We start from the raw sequence: 20,395 nt of genomic DNA on the forward strand, positions 1-20,395 counted from the left end.
GTTGTTTTGAACTATCCACTAGATATGCTAGTTGTTGGGACTGATTTAAGTCAGTCTTATTTTTGGTAGCTAATAGACTGATATTTTGCCTAAGCATGCTGTTTGGAGCCTGTCTGTGTATATTGCAGAGGAATGCCTGTTAGAGACAGACGTATGTAGTGTAGCCAACGCAATGCCTAAAAAGCTGTAGTATGTTATCCTTCCCATTGAAACTGTTCAAAGAGTGCTGTCAGAATTAATACAAAGGGTGCTGGGCTTGGAGATCGAACAGAATGGCATATAAAACAAAATCCTGTAACTCACCCTGCAGGTAGAGACAGACAGAGACACAGAGAGAGAAAGAGACAGACAGAGAGGGAGGGACAAACAGTGAGACACACATAGACAGAAAGAGAGACAAACAGCGAGAGAGAGGGACAAACAGTGAGAGAGAGAGACAGAGACACACAGAGACAGAAAGAGAGACAAACAGCGAGAGAGAGGGACAAACAGTGAGAGAGAGACAGAGACACACAGACAGAAAGAGAGACAAACAGTGAGAGAGAGAGAGAGAGAGTGACAGACACACAGAGACAGTCCCACCTTCAGCAGAGTGGACTGTATGACATACTTTACTATTAAGCTCCAAAACAAAAAGGAGCTGCCTTCTTCAGGCTGGGCTACACACTACTTACTTCATGCATTACGCATACAAAACACTCATACACCCACAGACGCACAGTTCACACCCACCCACACATAGATTACACAACCACACACTGAGGCACACACACACAGATACAAAAACCCACACAAACTGTACCCTCTGCCTCACTGGGCTGTGTGTGCTTTTCATCCTGCTGTCCGCCTCCTCACTGCCATGGAAACGGGATCCTGCGCCCAAATATCTTTATTGTCTGTGATTGGGGTTGTACTTTGAGGTTGGTTAGGGGGGCATCTCTCCTTCCCCATGGCCCCATAAGCCTTGTGAAGAGCCTCCACACATGCACAGCTGCTTCACTAATCCCCTTTATTAGCCCAGTGACAGGAAGCACCAAGCCACCGTTACACCCAGGTCTGTCTGGGAAATGCTCTCTTTATGTTGTCCCATATTACACTGTGTCTGACATGCAATTAGTGTTATGGGGAAAAAGGGCTGTGTTTTGAAAAGTCAGGCTGATTATTAGAATTGTAGATCAGTAGGTAGAAAATGGGGCTTGCAATGCCAGGATAGTGGGTTCGATTCCCGGGACCACCCATACGTAATATGTATACACGCTTGACTAAGTCGCTTTGGATAAAATTGTCTGCTAAATGGTATATATTATTAACTGTAGCAGTGTGGCAGATGTGCCTCCAAATCTAGAAAACGGTTTGAGGTATTCCACTATGTGACTTGTTTAGTGCGTCAGCAGTGCATATGCTACTGTTCAGCACCTGCAGGAGATTGTGTGGCTAAACTTAAAGCTAGTTAAAGCAACTTCTCTGTGCCATTCTCATCTTTCCTATAGTACCTATCAGCTTCGCTCTCCTCTACCTCTCCCTGGTCTCTCCATCTATAGCAGTATTTTTCTAAAGGGAAGTAAAGCAGCATTTCTCTCTGACTGACAGGGAACACTGTTGCATGTTAAGAGCATGCTGGTCAGCACATACACACAAACTCCCGCCACCAACTCATTTCTCAGGGCTGCTACTGCGCTTTAACACAGTCAAGTTCTCATGTGTGTCTGTACACAGCTGAGAGTAAGGGAAGATGTGCTGTCTCCGGCCTGAAATGGCTGCTCTGGTGACAGGTCCTGGCAGTGATGTGTGGCGCAGACCGCGTGTTGTTCGTTCTCTAACACACTGTTTTTTACAGGGCGAGCAGATGGCTAAGCCCAGCTCGCCACCTGCAGGCGGCTGCCTGCACACTGGAGGCATCACTAGAGGTCCTGGCAGCCTGTTTCATACCCCATGTATAGAGAAGAGAGGACCGGACTGGGCATCAGTAGTATAATAATACACTGCCCAATGCCCAGGCACCCCTTACGAATGCAATAAAATGATAAGAAGAATGTCAATGTGCCCTCGTGAACAATCTGAATACATACCAACACATACGTGTTGGAGAATGTGCCAAGTCAACTCCTGTCAAGTTTGATACTGCAAGTAGTTCATACGGTTTACTTTTTTTATTACATTTGTTTGTATGTGAATTATACATTGGCATATGGTATTATGGAGTAATTATTTGTTGTGCGAGGCCAAGTCTTGAGTAAGCTAGACACTTGTGTACAGTAGGATGCAGATTTCCATGGCTCCTTTTTCAACCTTATTATTCCAAAGCACACAATAATTTCAGACGCATAAACAATTCTGATTTCGTCGGGAAAGCCTTGAAACACTTGTTTATTTGTTGTAATGTTTCAATCGTGCTTCTGCAGAGAACAGTATGCATTTGGCTAGGACATTTGTGGACTTATTAGATTTTTTTCTGCCAAGGTAACTTTCTTTCCTATTTAGTTCAAATGTCTTTTATCATGTTCATCTTCTTCATAAGAAGACTACTTGACTGCACCTTTGCTTGTGTTACCTTGTTGGACAGCGCAGTTTGTTTCAAGCGGCTGAGCATTGCAAGTCCTCTGGACCGGTTCAAATGTACGTAACACAACTGGCAGTCTGAAAAAGAGCAAAGCCATTTCTGTCTGATGTGATTTGAGCAGGCCAATGTGAGCTGGAGGTTTGTTCCGTTGTGTAGATGTGCAGCCTGTTCCTCAGCCAGCGCACCATTTCATTAGCTTCAAATGGTCTAGATGTCTAAACAGCTGCAGCTCTCCTGCAGAACCAAGACAGGAATTATCATTTTGATAATTGCAGCTTATTTTCGTGGATGCTTCAGCACTTCTTAATTTGCCAGAGGATTTTCAACAGTTCAAATGTTCTGGTTACTGTTGTCTAAATGTGCTTGTGCAAGTAGTTATATTTTTTACCAATAAAAAAATATTTTGTGGAAGCAGAGCAATATGCCTATATTAAATGACTGTGTGTACGTGTGTGAGCAGTTCGAGATGGCTCTCAGCTTCCTGCCAAAAACACAGATTTCTGGAAGGTACTGGTTGTACCGTGCGTAGGCAAGCAGGCAGGCTGGCTGTCTCTTCATACTGTTCTTATAGCCTCTACACACACACACACACACACACCAGCTCTCTGAAAAACAGCTCAAAGAAGAGACAGAGGTTTCACTCCCTTCATGAACACGTATCCATAAAACATTACATACCGTCTGCAAATTGGATGAAAAAAGCCGAAACACTCTCCATAAAGCACGTTCAGAATCCAGCTCTCTCTCATTGAGATGTAAACACAATAATTCAGAGGTATGGAGAGAGCATCAGCAAGTGGCATGAAATAACTAACCCTGTGAGAGTTGTGGCAAATGGGGATTATTTTGTCTGAGTGTGAACAGAATGATAATGAATGACAGCATGTGTAGGTTAGCTGCTGCAACATTTGTACAATTAGACTGGAATACAAAGCAACAGCTGATAAAGCCAGTCAGTCAGCCAGCATGGGTAACATGGGGGAGTGCAATCTGCACCCCCCATCCCTTCCTCTGGTTCCACCGAGCATCCCATCAGCCATTGGGCATCAAAACAGCCTCGCCAGCTTCAAAATCTGACTCATGAAGAGTAATGCCAAGTCAGACTGGAGAGAAATATCCAAAACTAAGACCCCACAAATACTGGTCTTACTTCCAGCTGGGGAATAAATCCCTGCTTTTCATAAAGGAAGTAGATGCTTTAAAGCCTGAATGCGGTCTTTATAATTCTATTTTTAAATCACTAGGTCTCAATTGTTTTTGTTTATATATATACATTTTTAATTGAACCTTTATTTAACTAGGCAAGTCAGTTAAGAACAAATTCTTATTTACAATGACAGCCTACCCCGGCCAAACCCGGATGACGCTGGGACAATTGTGCGCCACCCTTTGGGACTCCCAATCACGGCCGGATGTGATACAGCCTGGAATCAAACCAGGGACTGTAGTGATGCCTCTTGCACTGAGATGTAGTGCCTCGGGAGCCCATAAATCACTGTTTTGTGTTTATTTTATTTAACCTTTATTTTATCAGAGTTATGAGACCAAGGTTTATTTTATAGATGAGCCCCGAATTACATAATATACACACATCAAAATACAAGCAGAAAGAAAACGCGGTCATAAAAAACAAACACATTTATTAGTAATAAGGTCCTCAATCAGCTTCCTGAATCGCACTAGAGGCACCAGAACATCACATTTAACAACATTTAGAAAACTGTTTCACAAATAAGGTTCAAGAAAACTATACTGAACAAAAATATAAAACGCAACATCAATAATTTCCAATATTTTACTGAGTTACAGTTCAATTAAGGAAATCAGTCAATTTAAATAAATTAGGTCCTAATTTATGGATTTCACATGACTGGGCAGGGGCGCAGCCATGGGTGGTCCTGTGAGGGTATAGGCCCACACACTGGGGAGCCAGGCCCAGCCAATCAGAATGAGTTTTTCCATAACAAACAGGATTTATTACAGACAGAAACACTCCCCCAACCCCCTCTCAGAGGATCCCGCAAGTGAAGCCAGATGTAACCACGCCAGCCAAGGACCTCCACATGTGGTCTGCGGTTGTGACATACTGCCAAATTCTCTAAAACGACAAAGGAGGCAGCTTATGGTAGAGAAATGAACATTCAATTCTCTGGCAACAGCTCTGTTGGACATTCCTGCAGTCAGCACGCTCCCTCAAAACTTGACACATCTGTGGCATTTTTGTGTGACAAAAATGCACATTTTAAAGTGTCCTTTTATTGTCCCCAGCACAAGGTGCACCTTTGTAATGATAATGCTTTTTGATATGCCACACCTGTCAGGTGGATGGATAATCTTAGTAAAGGAGAAATGTACACTAACAGGGATGTAAAAAAACATTTTTGTGCATATGGAAATTTCGGGGATTATCTTTTTTTCAGCTCTTGAAACATAGGACCAACACTTTACATGTTTCAAGCATGTTTGGGATGCTCTGGATCGACATGCACGACTGTGTTCCAGTTCCTGCCAATATCTAGCAACTTTGCACAGACATTGAAGAGGAGTGGGACAACATTCCACAGGCCACAATCAACAAAATGGTCAACTCTATGTGAAGGAGATGTGTTGCGCTGCATGAGGCCAATGGTGGTCACACCAGATTAATTATTATTTAAGGTATCTGTGACCAACAGATGCATATCTGTATTCCCAGTCATGTGAAATCCAATTGACAGATTTTCTTATATGAACTGTAACTCAGTAAAATCTTTGAAAATGTTGCGTTTATATTTTTGTTCTGTATAGATAGTAATGAGAATCTCGCGTCTCGTTACAGCTGATTACAGCCAAGTCGACGGTGGGAAGTTCAGAGATATGTGGCTTTCTTGAAACAAACATGGATTATTCAAGGCGTTCTCTCCTCTTGGTTATGCAACAGAGTGGAGATCAAATAGCAGCTCCCCTCTTGGGTAAATGTTAATAAGATCCGCTCCTCTGTGTATTTATCCTACATTCCCTTCAAAGGGTTTCACCCTGAGATGCCGCCATGACAGACCAGGGATGTGGACTCAGAGGAGAACTTTGAACCCTGCAGGCACAGGAGTTAATCCAACTGTATATCCCACCTTGAGCGTCAAGACAAGTTGACTTGCACTGCGCACGCTCAGTAACAGCGAGATGCGTGATAGTCTGTAGATGTATGTGGTTGAGGCTCTAAATCAAATCAGCTGTTTATCGATATCATTTTTAAACCGATACATTTTTATTTAACTCTGGCTGTAAAATGTTATGTTTCATTATAAGGATATCACTAACAAGCATTTAGCCGTGAAGCAGCTCTGAAGTCATGATGTTGGCAGGTACAAAGATAAATATACGCTGGGCCAAGAATCTCAACGCCCTACCGCTCATCAAAACCCCATCAGCAATAACCATAGTGCTGTAATGCATCGCTGAGAACAATCACCCAAGGCATGCCAATATTTCACCTTACTTAATGCAAGGCATTTTCTTCTGGACAACCATCATCTTCATGAGAGTCCATATTGGCGATATAATATGGTCATCGACAGCAGCTGAAAATGACCTTGCATTGTCCAAGACTTTGCCCTCCTGTTCCAGTACACATCTGAGGCTGGGGAGTAATGGCAATGACCTTGCTGCAGCAGTGAAGTGCTGAGAGAAGCAGTATGAGCTCAGCAAGATGACAAAGACACCCTGACAGTTCAAAGAAGCATTTGAATATTTCAGATCACCAGAAGCATTAGAAGAGTTACGGCACTAAAAAGATTGGCTAAAAGGTAAGGTCCACTACATGACAGAGTGATGAATAGAAAAATGTCTCTTGAAACAGACCTTTCCTCACACGTAGTTATTAGGCATCGTTTCCAGGGCTGTTCTGAATGAACCAAACAGAAAATCAGAGTTGGTTATGGCATTTGGAGAATCAGAAAACAATTATTGTTCTTGCACTGCAAATATTTTTTTTATCTACAGTAATTGTATTATTTTAGCTGGAAACAAATGAATCTAACCTTTTTTGTTTGTTGGCACAGACCATGTTTTTTTCCAGCAGACCAGGCTTTCTATTTTGTGTGTATATGTGAAAAGCACACCGCTCAGCTGAAGTGCCCTGAACAGGCTGAAATGAAAAATGTAAAATCAGTGCTTGACCTTTTTAATTAAAATCTTTAAAAATAAAAACACAGAGTTAACAGCTTATGTATTGATCCTTTCAATACTATACAGAGCCTTCAGAAAGTATTCATAACCCTCGACTTATTCTACATTTTGATGTTTTACAGCCCGAATTAAAAAATAGATAAAATATATTTAATCTACACACAATACCATTTTTTTTGCAAATATATTGAAAATGAAATACAGATATCTCTCACATGTTAGAATCACATTTGGCAGTGATTGCAGCTGTGTCTTTCTGGGTAAGTCTCTAGGAGCTTTGCACACCTGGATTTTACAATATTTGCACATTATTATCAAAAATATTCTCCAAGCTCTGTCAAGTTGGTTGTTGATCATTGCTAGACAATCATTTTCAAGCTTTGCATTAAGATTTTCAAGCTGATTTAACTGTAACTAGGCCACTCAGGAACATTCAATGTCATCTTGGTAAGCAACTCCAGTGTATTTTTGGTCTTTCAGGTTATTGTCCTGCTGAAAGATTAAATTTGTCTCTCAGTGTCTGTTGGAAAGCAGACTGAACCAGTCTCCTCTAGAATTTTGCCTGTGCTAAGCTCTATTCCGTTTATTTTTATCCCCCCCAAAAACTCCCTAGTCCTTGCCGATGACAAGCATACCCATAACGCGATGCAGCCACATGATGCAGTAACCACCATGCTTGAAAATGAAGAGTGGTACTCAGTGATGTGTTGTGTTTGTTTTTCCCCAAACATAACACTTTGTATTCAGGACATAAAGTACATATCTTTGTAGTGACTGGTTGTAATGATACACCATCCAATGTGTAATTAATAACTTTCCCATGCTCAGAAGGATATTCAATATCTGTTTCTAATTCTTTTTTTTTACCCGTCTACCAATACTGTAGGTGCCCTTCTTTGCGAGGCATTGGGAAACCACCCTGGTCTTTGTGGTTGAATCTGTGTTTGAAATTCACTGCTTGACTGAGGGACCTTACAGATGTGTGGGGTACAGAAATGAGGTAGTCATTCAAAAATATTATGGGGTCTTGTGTGTAGGCCAGTGACACAAAATCTCAGTTTAATGCATTTTAAATTCAGGCTGTGACACAACAACATCTGGAAAAGGTCAAGGGGTGTGAATACTTTCTGAAGGCACTGTAGCTCCTTTTTCTCCGAATTTGCAGTGTTTCAAGGAACCCGCCTGCAATTGCCTGTTTGAAGCTGACCGTCTTTTCCTGGAACATGGCCAGGATTCCTCAATTATGTTTCAGAATACCTAAATGTTTCTTGGCGTGGACGATGTTCATGTGAATCTGCCAGCATTGAATCCCAGCTAACCCCGCATTCATTTCAGATAGGAGGGGCAATAGAAAGAAAAGCACATGTCAACTATCAAGATGTTGATAAGCCAACTCTGCCAACCTAGGCATTTTGTTTAAGGGAGGATTCAAAATTGTTTATAAATTTACCTTGGAACTATGATGTATCGAGTACAAGCCTTCAGGCGTTATCTTTCCTATACTCTGGTAATACCATGGTTGACCCCATTATATAGGATAGGAAAAGGCCTAGATGAATTGTGTGCTGTAGTACAATGTAAAAACTAAACGAATAGAAGAGTAAGCACGCGTAATAATACACACAATGATAATAACTTTGCTATAACTATAAAGTAACATAAACAGTAGCAGCATATGATGAGTCAAAGGAGTTGGTGAAAAAAGGGTCAATGCAGATGGTCCGGGTAGCTATTGGGTTAACTATTCAGCAGTCTTATGGTTTGGGGGTAGAAGGTGTTCAGGGTCCTGTTGGTTCCAGACTTGGTGCATCGGTACCGCTTGTCATGCGGTAGCAGAAAGAACAGACTATGACTTGGGTGGCTGGAGTCTGACCATTTTTAGGGCTTTCCTCTGACACTGCCTGGTATATACACTAAACGTATTTGGACACTCCTTCAAATCAGTCGATTCGGCTACTTCAGCCACCTGTTGCTGACAGGTGTAGAAAATAGAGCACACAGCCATGCCCTCTCCATAGACAAACATTGGCAGTAGAATGGCCCGTACAGACGAGCTCAGTGACTTTCAACGTGGCACCATCATAGGATGCCACCTTTCTAACAAGTCCGTCTGTAAAATGTCTGCCCTGCTAGAGCTGCCCCGGTCAACTGTAAGTGCTGTTATTGTGAAGTGGAAACGTCTAGCAGCAACAACGGCTCAGCTGCAAAGTGGTAGGCCACACAAGCTCACAGAACAAGATCACTGAGTGCTGAAGTGCGTAAAAATCGTCTATCCTTGGTTGCAACACTCACAACTGAGTTCAGGCAAACCAGACGGCAAGGTTTTCTTGCTTTTTTAATTTACGGATAGTCAGGGTCACACTCCAATACGCAGACATAATTTACAAATGAAGTATGTGTGTTTAGTGAGTCTGCCAGATCAGAGGCAGTAGGGATGAGCAGAGTTGTTCTCTTGATAAGTGCGTGAATTGGACCATTTTCCTGCTAAGCATTCAAAATGCAACGAGTACTTAAGGGTGTCAGGGAAAATGTATGGAGTACATTGTTTTCTTTAGGAATGTAGTAGAGTAAAAGTAAAGTAAGACACCGCAAAAAAACAACTTAAGTAGTACTTTAAAGTACTTTACACCACTGCTGTCTTCAAGTCAAAGGGTGGATACTTTGAAGAATCTAAAATATGTTTTGATTTGTTTAACTTTTTTTTTTTTTTGATTACTACGAGATCTGTACAGATTAACTATCTTTTCATGAAAAATCTCTCTCGAGCTACGTACAGTACATGGACCCATAAAGATGTATAGAGGGCACACTTTCCAGTAGATTACAGAATCTATGAATAGCAATGTTTGGTAGAAATATAATTCTGAAAGTAACGCACGCCTTGTTTCGCAAAGTAACAAACAATATTCAACATTTTTAAGTAAATCAGTAGGGGCTGTGCACAAGGAAAACATCAGTACGGCCCTCCCCCTCAGAGACTGGAGCTAGGGAAGCAGGGTGGGTAGCCGATCGCTGATGCAGCCATTACTCAGGATGGCTGGTGACGGCCCCGGACAACCATCTGCTGGAGGTACGCTTCACTCTCCCTTCAGATCAATCAACGTCATGAATCTGTCTCCGGGCATTCTCCTCTCCTACCTTTCCTACTGCATGTGGAGTACACACTGACTGTTGCAGCATTCTCCTCTCCTACCTTTCCTACTGCATGTGGAGTACACACTGACTGTTGCAGCATTCCCACTCTTATCTCCTACTGCTCTCTCCCACTGTCTTCCAATCTCTCCACCTCTCTTCTCAGCTCAATCACTCCCACTAACTCGCTCCACATCCCATTCTCTCCCTCTTTCAAGCTTTCTCTTTCTGTCTGTCTGTGGAGCTTGGAGGCCCGTGGGTCTACTGTGGAGAAGCAGCCCTCTAGGACGTGATGGAGGAGCTATTGAGCGACTTATAGACCCGTTAATGACAGAGACAGGCAGATTTTAATCACACTCTGACAGGAAAGAACTGTGCAGGCTAGAGGAGAGGAGGCCGGGGCGAATTGGATGGGCAAGTCTCACTAACATGCTTTCCTCTCTTTGTCTGAATAACCTCCATTTTAGGAAAGGCAGTGAGAAACGCAGGGTTGTCTGAGAAACGCAGGGTTGGCTGAGAAATGCAGGGTTGGCTGAGAAACGCAGGGTTGGCTGAAAATCACAGGGTTGGCTGAGAAACACAGGGTTGGCTGAAAAACACAGGGTTGGCTGAAAAACACAGGGTTGGCTGAAAAACACAGGGTTGGCGATAATGTTGAAGGGATGTCAAATGGTCTCAAATCTCTGTGGCCGAGGTCACAAACCCCTTGACCCTCCGTCAGAATATTACATCAGAGAGACAGCCATTTATGTACTTTGTCATTTCTACTAAGCCAATAACACCTTTTTTGTTTTTTCGGGAACATAAAAATGTAATTTGCAATTTACAAGTGACCTGTATTTGCCACAAGCAGCCATTTTGTATTTTCTTCTTGAATATGTATATTAACACGCAAAGCTAATCAAGGAGGAGAAAGAGGGGTGTGAATGTGATCCGTGACAGGCAGACCTAGGGCACAATGGACCGGAGGGCAAACGAGGAGTCATCCAATCACGCTGGACGGAAGCCTTCAAGGACAATCAGACTCAGTCAATGTGACAGAGGTAGTCAGTGCATTCCTTCCAGGGGTGAGAACATGCATGGCAACAGATGAAATAACACAAAGGATAAAGCCTAAGTCACAACACTATGGACCAGCAGCTGCAAATGTAAAAATTATCACCAGTCAGCTACAATGTGCCTCTCTTTCCCTCAGGTTAAAATGGATTAACCACTAAATCCACTAATGGGTTTTTTCATCCAATTGCCATTTTCTCACCATTGAGTTTTATAAGGTTCAATGATGTTTTCTGTTCGTTGGTTAGAGTACAACTATTAAACACATTTTCACAGAAGGTGAGGAGGTTACACTGCTAATTGTTATATAGGTAACATAGCCCCTGCTTCTGGTTTGATGTACTGTAAAAATGGGAGATAGCAGTGTGTAACACAGTGTGTAACACACTGCTATCCATAGAGTTCTTTGTGACACATTTTCTCAGAACTGCTGAACAACATTATTACAGCTACACAGCAGCAACGTTCCTTCGTCTGTATTAACCCGTTCCTACAGATTTGAATACACACATCACACACACCAGAACCGGGTTACCATAGTTCAGATGTGACTGATACATGCCAGGAATAAAGAAAAAAAGAAAAAACATATAAGTGAAACGTCAATAAGAGCAAATCCCTATTCATAAAAACACACAATTAGCAATCCAAAGCCACAGAGAGAGCAAGATAATACCAACAATTAGAATGTAGAGCGGATGTTGGATTTGTCTAGCTTGGCTATGTGCATGTTCTCCTCAGTCTAAGAACTCGTGCTGCTCCACCAGGCCTCAGCAGACAGTGTGGACAAACAGAAAGACACAGAGGCACAGCCTTCAGGAATACAGCTCTCCATCGTCCACCCTACTTCATGTGCATTGCTTCTTAGCAATGGTTATGGCCAGTAGTAGATGTCTTGGCCGAATGTACTCTCGTACTGCACTGCCTCAAGCACTTAATATCAGTCCTACCTTTGCCCACGAGTGCACTTCAAGGTATTGATAAAAACACTCTCTGGGTAAGTGGCTATGAACAAAGATTTTGCACAAATCCAGCTGTAAACAGGCCTCAGGGGACATGAAAATGAGACTAATCTAGAAACACCCTCTCCCCCTTTTGGTAGAACTTAAGGACCTATATTTACACAAAACATAAGTATATACAGTATTGTAAGGGCGGTAGGTAGCCTAGCAGTTAGAGCTTTGGGCCAGTAACCGAAATGTCGCTAGTTCGAATCCCAGAGTAGACAATGTGAAAAATCTGTCAATGCGCCCATGAGCAAAGCACTTTAACCCTAATTGCTTCAGGGCCTAAGTTGATAATGGCAGACCCTGGCTGTGACTCCACAATATGAGGGTGTCTCAGGGAGAGTGGGATATGCAAAAAACACATTTCCAATTCACACATGCATATTAATACACACTTGTACATTTGAAATAGGACAAATATAAACACACACCTAATTATTATTATTTTGTTTATTATCGATTTATGGTCTATTTCACTGTTCATCCAAACAGGAATTCCTGTAATACCAGTCTTCCATTAGTCAGTGTGTTATGAATTATTATAAACTCAGCAAAAAAAAAAAAAACTTCCCTTTTTCAGGACCCTGTCTTCAAAGATAATTTGTAAAATCCAAATAACTTCACAGATCCTCATTGTAAAGGGTTTAAACACTGTTTCCCATGCTTGTTCAATGAACCATAAACAGTTAATGAACATGCACCTGTGGAACAGTCGTTAAGAAACTAACAGCTTACAGACGGTAGGCAATTAAGGTCACAGTTATGAAAACTTAGGACACTAAAGAGGCCTTTCTACTGACTTTGAAAAACACCAAAAGAAAGATGCCCAGGGTCCCTGTTCATCTGCTTGAACGTACCTTAGGCATGCTGCAAGGAGGCATGAGGACTGCAGATGTGACCAGGGCAATAAATTGCAATGTCCGTACTGTGAGACGCCTAAGACAGCGCAACAGGGAGACAGGATGGACAGCTGATCATCCTCGCAGTGGCAGACCACGTGTAACAACACCTGCCCAGGATCGGTACATCCGAACATCACACCTGCAGGACAGGATGGCAACAACAACTGCCCGTGTTACACCAGGAATGCACAATCCCTCCATCAGTGCTCAGACTGTCCCTGTATTGCAGGTCCTCACCAGACATCACTGGCAACAACGTCACCTACGGGCACAAACCGCATTTATCGTCGAAGGAATGAGCGTTACACCGAGGCCTGTACTCTGGAGCGGGATTGATTTGGAGGTGGAGGGTCCGTCATGGTCTGGGGCGGTGTGTCACAGTATCATCGGACTGAGCTTGATGTCATTGCAGGCAATCTCAATGCTGTGCGTTACAGGGAAGACATCCTCCTCCCTCATGTGGTACCCTTCCTGCAGGCTCATCCTGACATGACCCTCCAGCATGACAACGCAGCAGCCATACTGCTCGTTCTGTGCGTGATTTCCTGCAAGACAGGAATGTCAGTGTTCTGCCATGGCCAGCGAAGAGCCCGGATCTCAATCCCATTGAGCACATCTGGGAGTTGTTGGATCGGAGGGTGAGGGCTAGGGCCATTCCCCCCCAGAAATGCCCAGGAACTTGCAGGTGCCTTGGTGGAAGAGTGGGGTAACATCTCACAGCAAGAACTGGCAAATCTGGTGCCGTCCATGAGGAGGAGATGCACTGCAGTACTTAATGCAGCTAGTGGCCAGACCAGATACTGACTGTTACTTTTGATTCTGACCCCCCTTTGTTCATGGACATATTATTCAATTTATGTTAGTCACATGTCTGTGGAACTTGTTCAGTTTATGTCTTAGTTGTTGAATCTTGTTATGTTCATACAAATACTGACACGTTAAGTGTGCTGAAAATAAACACAGTAAACATTTCTTTTTTTGCTGAGTTTATTTACATGAACATGTGAAGGTATATATATATATTATTGGGTATAAAATCACAGAATGAACAGCAATGTGCTGTTCGGCCTTGTCATCAGCAGGAGACCAGCTCATGAAATACCCATTATTTGTCTTAGACATCCACTCTCCCTAGACACCAACTCCATCATCAAGTTTGCTGATAACCAACAACGACGAGTCAGCCTATAGGGAGGTGGTTAGTAAACTGAAATTGTGGTGTCATGACAACCTCTCCCTCAACGTCAGCAAAACAAAGGAGTTGATTGTTGACTTCAGGAAGCAGAGGAGGGAACATGCCCCAATCCACATCAACGGGACTGCAGTAGAGAGTCATGAGTTTTAAGTTCCTCGCCGTCCACATCACAGAGGACTCATCATGGACCAACACCACCACTACTCTTATCAAGAGGGCGCAACAGCGGCTCTACTTCCTAAGCCGGATGTAGAAATTTGGCATGCAACCCTGTGCATTCATCTACAAATACTAACGCTGCACCATCGAGAGCGTCCTAAACAGTTGCATGATGGCCTGGTACTGGAATTGCTCCGTCCACGACCGCAAGGCCCTCCAGCAGGTGATGAAGACGGCCCACTACATCACTGGGACCGTGCTCCCACCCATCCAGAAAATCTACTCAAAACAGTGCCTAAAAAAGGCCTGCAAAATCATCAAGGACCCCACACACCCCAGCCACAAACTGTTCTCTCCTTTACTGTCAGGCAGACGGTATCGGATCATGAGGTTGGATACCAACAGGCTCAGAGTCCGTTTCTATCTACAAGCCATCAGACTGCTGAACACTTGAACTGGACTGACCACCTGCTGATTCTATGCATAGTCACTTTACCCCTACCTACATGTACAAATTACCTCAACCAACCTGTACCCCCTCACACTGACTCGGTACCCCCTGCATATGGCCTCGTTATTGTTATTTTATTGTGTTGCTTTTTATATTATTTGGTAAATATATTCTTAACTCTTTTTGAACTGCATTGTTGGTTAAGGGCTTGTAAGTAAGCATTTCACTGTAAGGTCTACACCTGTTGTATTCGGCACATGTGACAAATAACGTTTGATTTGATTCTCCGCACCTTACCACACACACACGCGCGCGCATTCATGCTACATACACATCACTGCTGCTGTTGCCAGACTTATAATGATGGCTAAATACAGCACAATTTAAACACTTTCTCTAAAACACGTGGAAATATTGGACTATGAATTGTGCCAACCTGTATTATATACTCTTAGAAAAACCAATTCCAAAAGGGTTCTTTGGCTGGAACCAAAAAGGGTACTTCAAAGGGTTCTCCTATGGGGACCCTTTTAGGTTCTAGATAGCACCTTTTTATCTCAAGTGTACTTATGCTAAAATTTGTATTCTATTCTACTGAGCCATTTACTTTATGTTCTTATTCTTATCTTTTATTATTTCTTAATGCTGTTGCATTGAGATGGATCCTGCAAGGAAGCATTTGGTAGGACGATGTATACCATGTGTATCTAATACAACGATACATTTGGTAGGACGATGTATACCATGTGTATCTAATACAACGATACATTTGGTAGGACGATGTATACCATGTGTATCCCGTACATACGACTAATACAACTTAGAACTGTTTGTGCGATGAACATGCATGAGCACAAATTAACAACTGCAGCATAAACACACTACTCACATACTTACACAGACGCCTGCGCACAAACATCACTTGTACTTACACACACACACACGGTGTAAAAGCTGCCTCTGTGTGATTAAATAATCATTGGAGCCATTTCTTCCAAGAGAATGAACAATCAGCCCTAGTTTCATTCACTTCACTTACTCCATCCATTCCATACAGATGAAATATTTACTCATAGAGGGCTCCTAGAGGGACTTCTTCTTCAGGGGACCCTAGTCCATCAGACAGCAACCTATAGCCCATCCCCAAGAACAGAGAAACATTCTCTGTAGTCAATAGCCTAGGCCTATAATCTTATATAATAAGCATTCCCCTGGAACCCACCAGCGACACAGAAAAGACAGTAAAAAGAGGCCTCAATACTGCTGTGTGATATATATCCACCAGGCATCATAACCCAACAACGTATCACAATTCTGAAGACACTTTGAGACAACATTGATTTAACGTAGCCGTAATGAACCCTTGAACTGTACGTGTCTAGTGACAGCAGCAGAAAAGGGGGCAATGGAAGAGGAGGAGAACAGAGAGTAAATAGGGGGTCCTACCCCCTGGTGTGGGGTGATGTGTGGCTGATTGTGAGCCCATTTACAAGTGTGTGCGCTCCACAAACGGAGCATTGTCATCATCAACTTGGATACATAGCCAAGATGCTCTGTGTGTGTGTGTGTGTGTGTGTGTGTGTGTGTGTGTGTGTGTGCGCGCAGAGTAGAGCAGAGCGTGGGGTCCTACCTCAAGTTTGGGGATGAAGGCCCGTCCTGGGATGGTGAAGAAGCTCTTGACAGCACAGAGGTACTGGGCCATGATGGACAGACGACGACTCTGCCTGCTGGCTGTGCTGGCTGTCAACCTCTGGAGAGGGGAACCCAACATTTTGTGTCAGTATCATTTCTGGCCCTGAGCAGTTAGATCAACAAAAAAGGGCTGAATAATCAGACTGGAAAAGAAGTTACTGATTCAGGAACATGGACCGAGTGAGAATAGACAGTATTGAACAAACAGCACACACACCTCTGCCACCTCCTTCTGAAAGGTAAGGGTCAGTCTGGTCCGGCCGTAAACAAAGGGTCCAATTCTGTTGGATATGTTCTCCAGCCACTTGATGATGAGAGAAGTGGGCACACTGAAGGGAAGGTTCCCAATGATATGCAGGTCCGGTAGATCTGGAGGGACAGTTTTAGTAGTGTTAGGTTCTAAATAAGAGTAAAACTCACAGACCATTAGTAAAGCTCAAACTAAGTTCATTCAGCCACTGGGTCATACAGCTGCAAAGACAAAGACATGGTTCCACCAGTGGTGGTATATAAACCCCAATTTGAGTGACGTGCTCCTTCTCTCTAAACATTACATCGTTATTGCTAGACAGGAAATTAAGTGATGCGGGCCATAAACGGTTCCTTCTCCCGTAATGTGACCTGACCTCGACCCCCTTCCTCAATAAACCACATCTCTCCACCCTTATCAGTGCCTGTCACATGTGATTGCCCTTCCTTTACACAATACATTCCCCCTTTAGATAACCATTAACTTCTGGTGTAGAAACTAGACTATGGCACTCAATATTCCAATAGGATACGTGATAATTAACAATACTTAAAGTTTAGAACTCGTCAGTAGTATCACACTGTTGCAACACAATGTACAAAACATAAATCAATGTAATGTGTGTTCCAGACTTAAAGCAATCTAGTAGGAGCTTCCATCAATCAGGCAAGTGGCAAATCTACCTCAATACTAAGTCTACTTCTTCATCTCACTCACCATCCTCCCATGCCTTGGTTATGACTTTTGGGAATCCTCGGTCCATTCTGGACGTGAGTATGTCACCATGGACAACCCTGAGTTTCCTTGGTGCTGCTTCAGACAAAAGCTGTGGAAACAGAATTTGCATATTACAGGCACTTGAGTATTTACTGTTTCCAATTTGGGCAATTATTTTAAAGACAAACTCTTCCTGCTTGGTCTCCTGTAGCTACGTTTAGGCCGTGTATGAAGCGGCTGTCCTTCTCCACCACCAGCAGGTCTGCAGCCCCAGCATTGAGGATGGAGTGGGTCAGCCCTCCAGGTCCTGGACCCACCTCACACACATGGGCTTCCCTCAGACTGCCTGCCTGGCATACAATCTTATCTAAACACACAGTTCAGAACAGACAGTGACCAGGGTGCATTACTTCCAAACATTGGAATGGGTTGGGTATATTAAGGTGAACAATGTATCAAGTCGATCTTACATGCCTTTCAACAACAGTGTCTTCCATATGTCTTGCAAGCAAAATAAGGGTTGGCAGGGGCACGGTATTTTACCATATCCCTGGATCCTATCGCTCTTTGGCAAAGTTGGCTAAGCTTCTTTTGTACTAAAACAGAAACCTTGTTCAAGGGCACCAGAACAGATCTGCAGCACTGCATCACTGATAGAATCACATCGGTAGTGTCTGTTGCTTGTGAACAAGCCTATGTGAGCACTGCAGTCCGGCACACTGAATGTGTTGTGAACAGGGGGGAGACAAAAACACCATTGTGTCCTCACAGTGTACCAGGTGTTGGTGCATTGCAGCTAGAGGAGATGGCTGACTCACCTGTGAGCCTCATGTCCAGCAGAACGTTCTGGGACAGCTGTTTCTCTGCTCGCAGTTTGTACAGCTTGATTACCTCCCCAATGGTGGGCAGGGAAGGCAGGCGAAACAACGCTATCTTTCTGGGAGCCGCCATCTCTCAAACTGTGCTGCTGTGGGGAAACGTCAGAGTAATTAGTGATAGAACAGAGGTCTGGGGATTATCTACTAATCTCCCATAATTAATATGCTAATGCATCCAGGTTCTGATCACCATGAATATAGGGTTTACTCAGCAATGTATATATCAAGGGTTTCATTTTAGAGCTTCAAGATACTATGTGAAAGCACAACTGCTATTGTCAAGGAATGATCAATGGTAGAAAAAAAATACATGGTACTTTGAGGATTAAAAACATGATCTTGATCGCCACCCAGTGGATAAATGACCAAATGACATCGTATTATGAAATCGATATTGGGCATTATATTTTATAGTGTGTCCTGCCAAAGACACTGGAATTACTCTGCGGTGGTTCTGCTCCATAATGTCATTCATTCATACTATAACAGTCATCTGCTGGCTGGCTAAGAAAAATTCAAAGGCAAGTGTCAACTTACTAGTTTAGCTACTTGAGTTTGGATAAGTGAAGCAGAGTGCGGGACCTACAGACCTACAACAGGCATAATGTGATACATTGTAGCTAACGTTAATGCTTGACACTGTGACCGTGAAGATATATTGCTCTTTACTGAATCTGTGGCTAGCAACTCGAAACGTGTAACGTTAACTCTGTAGCTAGCCAACTGAGAAACCAGCATCGACTTTTTGCTTATTTTTCTCTATAGCTAATTATAAAGGTCGCATACAAAAACCCCTGACCTGAAAAAGTTGCAACAAATTTAGGTTCTCAAACTCGACCATGCAAATATGACTTTGAGAACGGTAAAATAAAGATAAAAGACTTCGCCGGATAACACGCTTCTCACCAGTCTGGATGTTCTTCCTGAAATGCTGCGGTCGTCAGGAAACTGGCAGGATGACATCCAATGAGATTGGAATAATCGCTTCTGCAACCAATCAATTTGGGATAGGCGGAACTTCAGTTTGACAGTGAAGGACTTTATTAAACTGTCCCGGGTTGCACCGGCCATTGGAACGTCACGTGGACCGGCGAAGCCGATGAGGGTGGCGCGCCCTACTTAAATCGAAAAGTAATCTTGATCATTTTGTCAAAAAGACCGAATGCATCGTTGACAAACATACAGATTTTTTCCATAAAATATATGTTCGAATTTTATAAATCGTTTTCAGTGGGACGACAGATAAATCGTTTTCATCAAAAGCAATAACTTTTGCACATGAAAACACAGAATCCTACTTATTACTCCACGTGCTTAACCTACGTCACTTTTGTTTTGAGCCGACTTCGCCGTCGGCCAGTACAGTATACCCAGCTCATGCCCCGGGGGCAGCCAGGTTCCGGAACGGATGAAATCCCTTTTCACCCACTGAAAACTACGCTTACAAGCCAGCTTAATCGGATCCCCTCCTTGAAAGTCCACATATTTTTGATGTAACGCTATTATAGCCAGCAGAAGAAAGCATGTTTCGTTGCAAGCTTACTACGTTTGAAAGATACATTATAATAAATAAACATTATTGGTTGATGTATTCCCAAGAGAACAATTAATTGTGGTTATGTCATGATTTCTCATCCTCAGCATGTTTGATCTGTCTGCTATTTACAACTGTGGACAACCTTGACTCATCCTTGTGGCCGACTGAGATGTTTAAAAAAAAACGATTGACAGATGCATGGTACTCAAAGCTGCAATTTTTTTGACATAATGTTTATCGTCTACGTTTATAATGATACATCACTATTGTATATATGCTTTAACAGACAATGGGATGATAATTCATGTGATCTAATTTCCATCAGTGGGGAAGAGGAAGAGACAAGCCCTCCAGCTGGTGGCGTTTTTTCGTTGTTTTTCCCACCAAGCAAGGAGTTTTTGTATGGAGGTCAATGAGAGTGCCGAATTTGGTCAACCGAAAAAAATGCTACATGGCTTATTTGCTACATAAGGTTTATTTGATCTAATAGAAGTTCCGTAATGCTTAAGTTGTTACGAATACCGATATATGTAGAACGCGTGACATCACAAGAGACATCTGGGCGAGTTGTCTTGAGATGGCTATGCATATTCATAGTATGAGGCTAGTAGCATAGCATCTCTTTCCAATGAATGCAGGCGGTTAACGTCAAAAATCATCGTTGAATATTCAAAAATGAATCACAACACTGTATC

General features: G+C 42.9%; 1 protein-coding gene across 1 annotated transcript in view; it reads right to left on the minus strand.

Annotated features, from left to right (window-relative positions):
* Positions 1 to 18,915, minus strand: part of LOC139374308 (dimethyladenosine transferase 1, mitochondrial-like) — a 33,640-nt gene extending 14,725 nt beyond the window's left edge. Inside the window, exons 1-6 of the mRNA XM_071115340.1 lie at positions 18,701 to 18,915; positions 18,104 to 18,252; positions 17,501 to 17,652; positions 17,286 to 17,394; positions 16,536 to 16,687; positions 16,257 to 16,376 (exon numbers count right to left, since the gene is read on the minus strand). Of these exons, the coding sequence (XP_070971441.1) occupies positions 16,257 to 16,376; positions 16,536 to 16,687; positions 17,286 to 17,394; positions 17,501 to 17,652; positions 18,104 to 18,236 (666 nt within the window). The 5' untranslated portion in view covers positions 18,237 to 18,252; positions 18,701 to 18,915. The remainder of the gene's footprint in view (positions 1 to 16,256; positions 16,377 to 16,535; positions 16,688 to 17,285; positions 17,395 to 17,500; positions 17,653 to 18,103; positions 18,253 to 18,700) is intronic.
* Between the last annotated feature and the right edge of the window lie 1,480 nt (positions 18,916 to 20,395).

Source organism: Oncorhynchus clarkii, chromosome 19 (assembly GCF_045791955.1).
Source record: "Oncorhynchus clarkii lewisi isolate Uvic-CL-2024 chromosome 19, UVic_Ocla_1.0, whole genome shotgun sequence".
Lineage (NCBI taxonomy): Eukaryota > Metazoa > Chordata > Actinopteri > Salmoniformes > Salmonidae > Oncorhynchus > Oncorhynchus clarkii.